This window comes from Neodiprion virginianus, chromosome 7 (genome assembly GCF_021901495.1).
Source record: "Neodiprion virginianus isolate iyNeoVirg1 chromosome 7, iyNeoVirg1.1, whole genome shotgun sequence".
Lineage (NCBI taxonomy): Eukaryota > Metazoa > Arthropoda > Insecta > Hymenoptera > Diprionidae > Neodiprion > Neodiprion virginianus.
The window spans coordinates 5,740,335-5,753,118 of record NC_060883.1 but is presented as its reverse complement, the minus strand read 5'-3'; the positions used below and the strand labels follow the sequence as shown (position 1 = coordinate 5,753,118).

The following is a 12,784-nucleotide window of genomic DNA, read 5'->3' as shown; positions in this document are numbered from 1 at the left end:
CTCCGAAAAAACCATAACAAGAACATATGGCAATCTACACTCAGATGCGACGTTGAAGAAATTCCAGTTTTTAGAAACTGATATCCCAAAATAAGATTGTAACAGTTTGAAGAAGAATTACTATTTGACATTCTTGTGGTTTAGATACATACGTGCATTGAAGCAAAAATTTGAAAAAACCAAATAAAAAGTGAAAAAATAGCCAGTGTGAACAATTTCGGAGCTTGCTACAATCAGTTATCAATATAAACTGCTTCTTTCGCTGCTGATGCTTCAAATTACATTTTTGCTCCATCGTCGTCGATTATACGTTACGAGGTTGCATGGTCGGAGACCTGCCAAAAGAGAATGTGGAAAATTCCAGAAAGATCGAGACTTGCACGATTGTAACTGCGGCAAGTAACTTTCACCAGAACTAACATTTTTGGCCTGTATTTTACTCAGCTTTATACCTATAAATGTATACATATAAGTATATACGCGAGTAACTCGCATACTTCCGCCTATCTAGAGGCCGTTTAAAAAAAAAAAAACTTCATTCATATGTAACCGAGTTACGTAACGCGTATTATAAATACGAATACATAAGTGTAGATGCATGAATACCTGCACTCAAGCATGAGATCAACGCTCCCAACCGTTTTAAACAAGAAATTTTTCTCGAACGATAAAATACGAAGTTCAATTCACTTGTTCATTTTATGAATTGCTTTTTTTTTCCTTCATCGTCCTCGGGTAGAATTCATTATTTAATTTTTTTTATTCACATGACTCTACTTAATTTAGCAAGTTTTTAAATTACGCGTCTGGTTCTAGAAAGCTGAATTGACGCGCTAATTTTTGTTAGCAAATTCAACTACCATGATTCGGTATATATGCAGTTGAAAAATAAAACTTGAATCTTTGTGATATTATGTGCAAATTAAATCAGTGAGAAATCAATCCGGTCGCACTGATTTCCATTAGTCTCTATAAAGTGATAAACTAACGATTTTCAGCGGTCAGAAGGATAGTAGTGATAAAAATTTGAAATTCGTGAATTCAGTGTATATATTTAACAACTTGTCACATCTGGGAGAAACATAATAACAAATTCTTATTTAAAAAAAAAAAAAAAAAAAAAAAAAAAGACAAATACAAATTACTTCTTAGTCATGTTCACAGTGCGATTCCAGCCTTTTTTGCTTCAGCCTGAAACTTGACTCTGTATCGGTTGTCGGGATCGAATTTCTTGGCCAGTTTGTCCCAAATTTCAGGACGCTGTAAAACGGAAAAAAGAAATTAGAACCAACAAAATACACATATTATATTTATGCATGGATAGAAGAAGAAGGACGATTATCCGAGAACGTAATCTGAACATTTTGTAATATCTTTCTAACAGCTTTGTGTTACGATAATACGTAATTAGATGAAGTTGAGATTATTGGCGAACGGAAAAAGAACTGCAGAAGTAGCTTAAACGTGAAACCAACAAATGGGATTTCACGTGAACTTTATGACTTTATCCGAAGACCAATTGTCAAGTTAAACAAGGATTTCTATCGCAGGTTAAATTTCTCTTGGACGAATCGGAATAATTTGAATATTATCGTTAGCCACGAGGCTACGGATTTGGTTCGAATGTCCGATTAATATCAAGGGCGATCGGTGAGTGGCGACGTGAACTCACCTCGTTCACCAAGAACCGGATAACCTTCTCCGAGCCAGCTTTCTGGCGATCGTTACAACTTTTGCAGTCATTTTCCAGGGCGTCAGGCAGCAAGTCTGTGAAAAAGCGAAAGTTTTCGTAATTAGAATACCTGAACACTCGTTTTCTTCGGGTTGTAAAATAATCAGCGGCAATAATTTGAAAATATACAATTTCACTCACTCTTTAACTCCTTGCCGTCTGGTGTACAATTACCGACTTCCAAAAGGCAATTAACATAGTTCTGAAGCAGTCGTGTGCTTTTCAAAATTCGGTCCAAGTCGATGTTATCATACTTTGTTGTGTAGCCTGCAGGCTTTGCAGTAACGGCGCAAGCCACGACGACCAATAGAAAAATGGCAACCTAGATTTTACAATTTTCATAAATTTATTCATTTTCTCCTCGGTAATTACCTCACTTTACAACGAATAAATTTTGCTCAAATTAAAGGGGATTCGGTAAAAAAGACAAGACAGTAAAGTCAGCTCAAAGTCGAATCCACTCGTTCAAATATTATATTATACAAAATGTGAGAGTATTTCTAACCCACCAAAATACTTGTAACCCTGCAGCTGAATTATTTTCGAAAGGGTACGAAATTTCGATTAAATTTGTAGTTTCAAGAAAAACTGAAACACTGTATTGATGAGATTTTGGTCCAAAAGCTTGCAAAGGATTTTCCTCTCGCCGTTTTTCCGACGAATTATTGTCACGTGATTCAGAACGTGAAGATAATTTACCAATAAACGTAATCCTTGTTCAAACAACGAAATTACATTGAAATATTTTTTATCCTCTGGGATTTCAAAACGCTAGAAATAATTCGCGAATGTTCGAAAGCAATCGTAACGCGATTCTAATCGAGCAATTGACATTTAGGGGTGAATTCGAAACACCGCAAGAATTTGTATAGAAATTTTTTAACCCGTCTAACTAATGAATAATTAATTCTATGCTGCAAACCTCTATTTACCTTCATGGTTACAGATGCGATGCGGTCCAGACGGAACGGCTAACTGATGCTGAGAGAGCGGTGTGTCCGAGATTTTATACCCGACGAGCATCCAGAGTCCGAATTCCCCGAACTCTTGGCCATTCTTCATGTGTTTGACCAACTCTTTCATGACACATACCTTGTTTACTATAGCTTTTAGCATACTAATGAGACAATGAAGGTGTACGTACAATCGTCGTGTTGTTTTTCTACGCATGATGTTAGACGCATCAAAAAACAGTGGATGGAATTACGGATTGCACAGTCATCGACATCCTGATAATCAATACATGATACACGCACTGAGAGAAATTTTTAATTACGTTTACCGCTCGGTACTTAACTATTTACATTTTTTACCACAATCGAAAAATATAGTTCTAGGTAGAAAATGAAAATTAGTTTTCTAGCTGTTACCGGAAAGTCTAGCATCCGTTACTATTCTTTCTCATTACGATCACTGTTGCTATATTTTAATGCTTGTGCAAGAATAAATTGACGTTAAAGCCTTGTTTAACTAAAAAAGCGTAGTAAACCTCACATACTGATTTTGAATTCCAACAATATTCAAACAGTTTTTTCAACGATGCCTGTTTTACCGAATTCTTCCAGTTACTGTAACAAACGAAATTTTTCTCAGCGTGCATAATTCGGTTGCTATACTTTGTCGAACACAAAATTTCATTCTCGTTTCATTTTTCACTTATGTCATTACCGCGAATTATACGATATTAAACAAATATGTGTACCTACGTCTGATAATAATTTTACGGTGTTCTGATTTAAACAACGCTGAGTGAAAAATATCGTCAATTTATTTCTCTACCGTTATGCATTGCAATTATTTATCAACAATATCACTGGTCTTTCCACTTAGTCATCGCTGAATCAAAATCCCAATTACACGACGTATGGAATTTTTACACTGGATTGAGGAATGGCTTTAACATTTGCCACGTGCAGCGAGGATTGAGTATATGACCATTAGTGGCAAAATGTTTCTATTCCTTCTTTTTACCACGTATCTGTGTATCAAGTCGAGGTGAGTCTAGGAGGAAGTATCAATCGATTTCACGCCTGGCAGATTTTTTATTTAAAGATCGAATGTGATTTCTTAGATTTGTTGTTGTCGTTAAAACACGTCCAACTAGCCACCCGAGACGACTATGTTACGAATTTCTCACGAGATATTCATTACTCATAGTCTTCAGGTGTCAATCTATTGAAGAAATTCATTATGCGTGTATAAAAAGGGACAATAACAAGGAATTGATTAACCGTCGTTTACGATTCGTGGTAAAAAGATACATTAACTTACACTACTCTGGGTTATAAATTATTCTAAATCCTTCAAAGATCTTATAAATACCTACAGAAATTCAGGCTTATATTTTCACGAACTTACTAAGTGTACAAAATATGCTAATCGCGTTATCTGGGCAAGGTGAACTAGATTCTCCACACCTTTGAAGTGTTATCGGTTACGGATCAAGATCAAAAGATGACCATCGCTTAATTCACTCACATCTCAACCTAACGTTCACAAATTGATAGAAGAAAAAATAAAAACATAGCCGACTTTTATTTCTTTCAACAAGATAATCCCTGAAAAATTCTTCTCGAATAACAAATTGAAAGATTGTCGATTTTTTATTTTATACAAGCGACAAACGACTTGTAAATCGATTGTAACAGGTCACGATGATATTCACAACTCGAGAAGATCTTCTTCGTGAATAAAAATTAACTGCGCTGATGTTTCGTGATAAATCATGGTTATTGCATACTTCGCAAAAACGTTGCAGAAGAGTGATAAATGCTTTCGGTATATGATATATTGCCGATTCGTCAAGACCAACGTTTCATAGATCAAGCATCTATAGCTAGTCTACTTCAACCTAGATCTTGAAATAAACCGAATACTAGAAATAGCGACTAAGCCTATCCTTAAAAAATAATGGTTTATTCATTTACTTGAACTTATGACACGCATATCAATTGACTGAATATTTTTTTTTTTTTTTTATTTTGAATTTAAAAAAAAAAATGCGTACTCAAAATACAGAAGAAGGTCCTTAGAGACTTATCCTTAAATTAATCCTAGCTTCGGGCCATATGCGCCTGCGTAATATATCTATTAGCATTTAGATTTCTTTGGTGAATTCCAGTTTGCGTCCGAGCAAAAACGTGAGTTAAACGTCACTGCACTAAACGATCGAGCGCTAGAACATTGCGTAATAAGTTCTGAAAATTCAACCCGACGATTATCTGACCAAAGAATGTTTACGTCAATCCATGCTTCTTATATTCTATGGGTAATTCCCTTACTCATCGCACACCTACGGGATTACAGATAAATAGAAAACAATACAAGTTAATTATTACAACCGAGTGGCTAATGTTCAAAACCCGTCACATTTCACATCGTAAACGTAAGTAATAAGGTGTCGTATGTTTGAAGATAAAGTGACCACGCTATCGATATTTTCTTTCGCTTATGCAACTGGTTTTGTGTACACGTACTTATTATCTAATTCCAAAACAAACTTTGTACCAGAAACGTTTCTCATCCGAATATTTACTTACGATGTCTGCAATAATACTGATCAAACTTTTCTCCAATGTTATTCATCGTCTTCCAACGATTTAATTGCCAGAAATCCCGAATGGGTTATTGGATGCTTAAGCAGCAATGCGAATTAAACATTGCATATGCATTTCGAATTCACAAATGATTTGGTCAATTTTATCACGGACTTTCCCAATTGACAAGGTATTTAATAACCGAGCGTCGAGTTGATTGAACGCAAAATCTCTAAGCAAACAAAAAATTATGTGACCAAATTTAAAAAAGTTGTGACCCGAGTCCGTCGAATCGAATGTATTATAATTAAGTAAAAAAATTTCCTCAATTTCTGCGAATTTCAAATTCGAAAAAGCTCGGATTTATTCATAATTAATTTATAGCAATACGATTTTCATCAATTATTATTCCTTTTAATGTTTTGTTAGTAAAATTGAAACATCGGTTGATACCAATAACATTTTATATACAGAATTTGAAACATGGTACTGTAAGATTATTAAACAATCATTTCAAATAACGTATAAAAAAATCCATCCGCAAACCAAAATTAGCCCTGCAAAGTTATCGAAATTAAAACAAACTTTACTGTGTTAGCGCATTAAAAAAAAAAAAACAAAAAAAAAAGAAAACCAGACTTTGTACTCTAATCTTTCGAAAGTTGTTTGTAAACGAACTTTCTTCCTGTCGTAATTTTTATTTTTTACGATATTATTGAGATAAATTATAATATTAAAACTCGACTCATTCAATTTCAGTTTCACTTTTAAAACGTTGATTTTAACTTGTTTCAATTATTTGCAAATTAATTTTTCTACTGGTAGGCACTCTTGAGTAAAAAAATTAAGATAAAAAGTGACCTCACTTATGGCCGGTCCCTTTTTCACATGCTATATAGAATTCAATGGATTAATGCCAACGAAATAAGTTATAAGTTTGCTGATCATTTTTCACTGTAAAGTTTAAAAGAATCTTTGATCACATGTATATGAGACTTAAACACACACAGAGTGAATTCCTAACGACTTCATGGTTCGTACGTAATCTGCTAAAATTCAGTATAAATTTTATTTGTCTAAAACCAATGATTACAGTTTTTGTGCCAATATTACCTGGCCATATTCGATGCTAACAATAATATATCCATTAGTGAAATCGTGCCGGTTTTAATCGAATATTATACATCAACTATTTTTCATACGATATATAACAACTTGATCTGCAAACACCGGGATGTATCAAAGTGTAAAAAAAAAATCCAATGTAAAAGTCTTTCCATAAACACGTTGACCCTCTCTGGAGTTAATAAAAGTTATAATTATTACAACTTGAGGAATATTTTTACCCCGGTGGAGCCAATCACCGGACGATGATCTGCAGAAAAAACGGAGCCAGACTACTGCCCACGGAACATTTGTCTTTTTTTAGTTTATTTATGTTTCGTCGGTTTATGTAATAACCTGAATTCAAACCGGATGGCCTGACGTACTTCTATCTACACATACACGCTGCAACGATCATATACGAGTACGTTTTGTTGTAAACTTCTTCTTGCGGTCATACGTTGCGATATTGCAGGAAATAAGCTACACCGTTTGTCGTATTCAAATGCCTGAGAACGAGCAGTAAAATAATTCAATTGCAAAACTCTGGCAGAAAAGTTTCCTGGCAACGTGATAAATGAATTCGACAAAAATAACCAATCAATGAATTCAATCAGGGGACTATCGCATTCGTTATACAAGAAGGACAAAACACTGCTACATAATATTATTTAGTGACCTATTTTCAAAAGTTGTTTCACCTACACGTTCTCCTCAATATTTTGATAAATTCAATATTTTTAAGGCTGCAGGTCAAGACTTATCCCTTCTATAAGACTAAATTTTTCCGACGCTGGATAATGTCCGCGGAAATTTACACGTCTTCCGTTTCGTGTCAAGGGTATATAACAACGACGAGTACCTTATACGATGAGAATTTTTTCCGCTCGACGTGTAAAGGTTTCATTACAAGGATGGCTACATAATGTTTTCGCAGTTAATGAAATCAATTCGATGAAAAAATATGAGTACATTCAACTGCTTTACATATTTTATAGTAAACATTTCTTGCGGAGTAAAAATATTCCATTATTGTCTCGATTCGTATTCGAATTTTTTCTAACCGTTAGTACCATCTTCTTCGTGAAAAATTATAGTCTGGTTCCACTTAAAATTTCGCACTTTTCCAAAATACAGTTGGAAATCGTTGAAAATAAAATAAACGAAAACTTAATTATCCGTAAAGTTTTGTTCAGACAGTTGTATATTACCAGATTTTCATATCATTTTATTTAAGACGTGTCAATATTCTCTCAATGCAGCAGAACTCTGGGAATCACGTCCAAAAGCATTCAACACCGCTCTCCCAAGACACCTGATCGCCAGATACACGTGACCACAGTGGACTCCCACTTTTTCGACCTCCTTCACTTTCTTCAGGCTTGTAATCATGCGAAACGTGTTGCGGTTGAAATCTTAACACTCTTATTTTCGTTGCAATAAGTACTAAAAAGGCCATAATTTCTATCACTACGCATACCTAGTAGCATTCTGAGGCAAGTCTGTTGTCAGGTGGCAAAAAATTGCTGTCAGGGAAGATTTTGTATTGAGTCCTTAGAAATACTTCTCACAGAGTTTGCTCAAATTATTGCTACTGAAGGCAATTCTGCTAAGGATATATCAAAAGGAGAAAGGAGTCGTTCACTTTATACCAAATGTGCATCGGCGAAAGAATTTTCTACTCGATTCAAATAAATCACATCATCAGATTCGCAAAAAAGGTGAATGAAATAACTCATCGAATGAACAAGTGAAACCCTATAATTTATTTCAATTAAAGAAAAAAATGTCTTTCACATTTTATCGTCATGTTTGGTACAGGTCAACAATTTTATTTGCTTACCTCTTTAGGTACCTTTCAAACGCAATTTATAATGCAGTAAAATAGACCATTTAGTAAAATGTAAACCAAACTACACGCCACAACTCAGCTAAAGTAGTGAAATATGATCTCCAACTTCAGCAGAAAGTATGACGTCCGTCAGGTATTGTGATATGGATGCTTTGAGAAAAATTCTGAGGAATCGAGCATGAATCATCGAGCGAATCTGACGTACGAAATTTTTCGTAACGTAAATTTGCTGGATGAATATTAATGTCTGGCAATGAGTTGACTTACATAAATGTTTGAGTGTGCGCCTCACCGTGTAGTGTTAATTTTTTAATATGGATGGAAATAAATAAAAAATCAAACGCCCTGCAGATTCGCTGCATTTTAATATGCAATAAAAATATGTCTATAATATCAACGCACACAGAGGAAAAGAAATACTTGAACCAAAAAATAGATTTCGCTGGAGTCCATTCACTTAATCTAGTATCCCTTATTTGTTCTAAATACGATGACTTCAGTTCAACAATTTCGATTTAGTTAGTTCGTCAAAATGATTTAGTCAAAGCGAATTCCTTGACTCAGCAAAGCCCTTTCTAGTCACGATCGAGTAAAGTATTGATTCGAGTGAACCTTTCGACGTGTTACCGGAATTGAATCAACTAAATATCATTTCATTTGAAGTTTATGTATTATTCCTCTAAGTCGTATGTTCGTTGACAGAAACAATTAGGTATTTTAAATAAAATAAGTACGTGAATCTGGCCAATAAAAAATTTACATCGATCGAATGCCATAAGTAGAGAATATATTCATCGTAAACATCAGTATATCAGTACTATAAACGGCCACTAGGTGGTGAACTTTCTCGCTATGAAAGTAGCCTCAGAGATAGTTACAAAACCGGGTAATTTGTTGCTAACTCGGATACGTTCAACATGATGTAAAGTTGTCATCGAACGTACTACGAATTAATGTACCAGTTATTGCCACGTTAAATTACAAGTTATAAATTGACAACGCAAATTCTGAATTTTCCAACGACTTAAACCAATTGGTAGATAGTTAGATAGTACAAAATGATTTTGGTAATTTTAGAACTAAGGATGAAATAGATATAACCATAACAAATCAATAATTAGGACAGGAGTAATAACTGGTACACTTACCTTAATACCTAGTTTCGCGTCATCGAATTTGACATTGACTACCAATAAACAAAAACTATTGACACATGTTCAATTTATACTTCTATGTATACAGCAACAAGTTTTCCGGTTTTACCCATTAAACTCGGGTGAATCCCACCAAATTTTGAGTGGATTCACGAACACCCCTGATTGCAAAACAAAGTAAAAACGAAAAGTACCACCAAACCAATGCAGTCAGTCTTGGCGCTACTGCAGCGCTACTATTGTTTTTTCCTTCAGACACAAATATCATCGGGATATAATTCTGAAAAATAGTTAGGTTCGTATAGCAAAAGCTCATTGAAATATGTTAAAATAAATTATGAAATCGTTGAAAAGTTCGGAGGAAACTGTTTAACCTCATTCAGTCAATGATATTCCCGGTAAAAAGTTGACAAACTTAGTTGAACCAATCAGGAAGCACCTCTTATACACTGTAAACCTTTTCTGTCATCGGTGATGTGTTACGCAATAAGAGCCGAGCCAAGCCGACCCTGCCCGAACACTGAATTCAGAATCTCAGATAGGTAAACAAAACTTATAGGTTATGAAAAGTATATATAATTTGAAAAACTGGTAAATTCGAAAAATTAACGACGGAGCCAGGAATCGAACCTGGTATCTAGCGATGCTTTACCGGAGCCTTACTCCACTAGACCACCTAGCCGCCCTGACTCTGATGTCGTTAATTCCTCTCATTACCAGTAAGTTCAAATTTGTTTTCTTGTGCTGTGATAGTATATGTGAATATAGAAAGTGTTCTTCCTCTTCGAGCACAATTGTAAGAGTGTCTGTAAGTGTGTTTACATTTTGGTAACTTACTCTTCTTGGTGCGAAGCTCGTAAGACAGTCAATGACCGTCTGATATTAAATTGCGGATCGTATATTATTGAAATGCGGATATGCATCATCAATATTAATATTAATCTCGAGGTAATTTTTCATTTTGTGAAAAGTATATATAATTTGAAAAACTGGTAAATTCGAAAAATTAACGACGGAGCCAGGAATCGAACCTGGTATCTAGCGATGCTTTACCGGAGCCTTACTCCACTAGACCACCTAGCCGCCCTGACTCTGATGTCGTTAATTCCTCTCATTACCAGTAAGTTCAAATTTGTTTTCTTGTGCTGTGATAGTATATGTGAATATAGAAAGTGTTCTTCCTCTTCGAGCACAATTGTAAGAGTGTCTGTAAGTGTGTTTACATTTTGGTAACTTACTCTTCTTGGTGCGAAGCTCGTAAGACAGTCAATGACCGTCTGATATTAAATTGCGGATCGTATATTATTGAAATGCGGATATGCATCATCAATATTAATATTAATCTCGAGGTAATTTTTCATTTTGTGAAAAGTATATATAATTTGAAAAACTGGTAAATTCGAAAAATTAACGACGGAGCCAGGAATCGAACCTGGTATCTAGCGATGCTTTACCGGAGCCTTACTCCACTAGACCACCTAGCCGCCCTGACTCTGATGTCGTTAATTCCTCTCATTACCAGTAAGTTCAAATTTGTTTTCTTGTGCTGTGATAGTATATGTGAATATAGAAAGTGTTCTTCCTCTTCGAGCACAATTGTAAGAGTGTCTGTAAGTGTGTTTACATTTTGGTAACTTACTCTTCTTGGTGCGAAGCTCGTAAGACAGTCAATGACCGTCTGATATTAAATTGCGGATCGTATATTATTGAAATGCGGATATGCATCATCAATATTAATATTAATCTCGAGGTAATTTTTCATTTTGTGAAAAGTATATATAATTTGAAAAACTGGTAAATTCGAAAAATTAACGACGGAGCCAGGAATCGAACCTGGTATCTAGCGATGCTTTACCGGAGCCTTACTCCACTAGACCACCTAGCCGCCCTGACTCTGATGTCGTTAATTCCTCTCATTACCAGTAAGTTCAAATTTGTTTTCTTGTGCTGTGATAGTATATGTGAATATAGAAAGTGTTCTTCCTCTTCGAGCACAATTGTAAGAGTGTCTGTAAGTGTGTTTACATTTTGGTAACTTACTCTTCTTGGTGCGAAGCTCGTAAGACAGTCAATGACCGTCTGATATTAAATTGCGGATCGTATATTATTGAAATGCGGATATGCATCATCAATATTAATATTAATCTCGAGGTAATTTTTCATTTTGTGAAAAGTATATATAATTTGAAAAACTGGTAAATTCGAAAAATTAACGACGGAGCCAGGAATCGAACCTGGTATCTAGCGATGCTTTACCGGAGCCTTACTCCACTAGACCACCTAGCCGCCCTGACTCTGATGTCGTTAATTCCTCTCATTACCAGTAAGTTCAAATTTGTTTTCTTGTGCTGTGATAGTATATGTGAATATAGAAAGTGTTCTTCCTCTTCGAGCACAATTGTAAGAGTGTCTGTAAGTGTGTTTACATTTTGGTAACTTACTCTTCTTGGTGCGAAGCTCGTAAGACAGTCAATGACCGTCTGATATTAAATTGCGGATCGTATATTATTGAAATGCGGATATGCATCATCAATATTAATATTAATCTCGAGGTAATTTTTCATTTTGTGAAAAGTATATATAATTTGAAAAACTGGTAAATTCGAAAAATTAACGACGGAGCCAGGAATCGAACCTGGTATCTAGCGATGCTTTACCGGAGCCTTACTCCACTAGACCACCTAGCCGCCCTGACTCTGATGTCGTTAATTCCTCTCATTACCAGTAAGTTCAAATTTGTTTTCTTGTGCTGTGATAGTATATGTGAATATAGAAAGTGTTCTTCCTCTTCGAGCACAATTGTAAGAGTGTCTGTAAGTGTGTTTACATTTTGGTAACTTACTCTTCTTGGTGCGAAGCTCGTAAGACAGTCAATGACCGTCTGATATTAAATTGCGGATCGTATATTATTGAAATGCGGATATGCATCATCAATATTAATATTAATCTCGAGGTAATTTTTCATTTTGTGAAAAGTATATATAATTTGAAAAACTGGTAAATTCGAAAAATTAACGACGGAGCCAGGAATCGAACCTGGTATCTAGCGATGCTTTACCGGAGCCTTACTCCACTAGACCACCTAGCCGCCCTGACTCTGATGTCGTTAATTCCTCTCATTACCAGTAAGTTCAAATTTGTTTTCTTGTGCTGTGATAGTATATGTGAATATAGAAAGTGTTCTTCCTCTTCGAGCACAATTGTAAGAGTGTCTGTAAGTGTGTTTACATTTTGGTAACTTACTCTTCTTGGTGCGAAGCTCGTAAGACAGTCAATGACCGTCTGATATTAAATTGCGGATCGTATATTATTGAAATGCGGATATGCATCATCAATATTAATATTAATCTCGAGGTAATTTTTCATTTTGTGAAAAGTATATATAATTTGAAAAACTGGTAAATTC

At 35.1% G+C, this 12,784-nt stretch overlaps 2 protein-coding genes and 1 long non-coding RNA gene across 8 annotated transcripts in view; 2 read left to right on the top strand and 1 right to left on the bottom strand.

Annotated features, from left to right (window-relative positions):
• The window catches only part of LOC124308771 (zinc finger protein 2-like), a 91,730-nt gene that overhangs the window by 68,303 nt on the left and 10,643 nt on the right, over positions 1-12,784 (top strand). Inside the window, exon 1 of one of the 5 annotated variants that reach the window (XM_046771808.1) lies at positions 9,618-9,673. The exons of 2 other annotated variants lie outside the window; for them this stretch is intronic. The gene's annotated coding sequence lies outside the window, so the exon portion shown is untranslated. 2 more of the 5 variants (XM_046771807.1, XM_046771801.1) reach the window with 2 other exon arrangements.
• LOC124308780 (allergen Tha p 1-like) lies at positions 1,033-2,863 on the bottom strand. 2 transcript variants are annotated; one of them, XM_046771826.1, is made up of 4 exons: positions 2,665-2,819; positions 1,874-2,054; positions 1,673-1,767; positions 1,033-1,260 (listed from the first exon to the last, which is right to left on the bottom strand). In XM_046771826.1, exons 1-4 carry the CDS (start codon positions 2,668-2,670, stop codon positions 1,159-1,161), a joined length of 384 nt encoding a protein of 127 aa, XP_046627782.1. In that variant the 5' UTR covers positions 2,671-2,819; the 3' UTR covers positions 1,033-1,158. The 2 variants fall into 2 exon arrangements, with proteins under 2 accessions (XP_046627782.1, XP_046627781.1); XM_046771825.1 differs by lacking the exon at positions 1,874-2,054 and having other exon boundaries at positions 2,665-2,863.
• LOC124308783 (uncharacterized) overlaps positions 1,673-12,784 on the top strand; it is a 29,748-nt gene continuing 18,636 nt past the window's right edge. Inside the window, exon 1 of the long non-coding RNA XR_006909087.1 lies at positions 1,673-1,812. This is a non-coding gene — a long non-coding RNA (uncharacterized LOC124308783). The remainder of the gene's footprint in view (positions 1,813-12,784) is intronic.

Bases quoted from the DNA above. Each gene is read 5' to 3' on its own strand.
- LOC124308780 (XM_046771826.1), bottom strand. The intron at 1,768-1,873 runs GTGAGTGAAATT...GCTTTTTCACAG, and splicing joins AGACGGCAAGGAGTTAAAGA to ACTTGCTGCCTGACGCCCTG. The intron at 1,261-1,672 runs GTGAGTTCACGT...TCCGTTTTACAG, and splicing joins TCCGGTTCTTGGTGAACGAG to CGTCCTGAAATTTGGGACAA.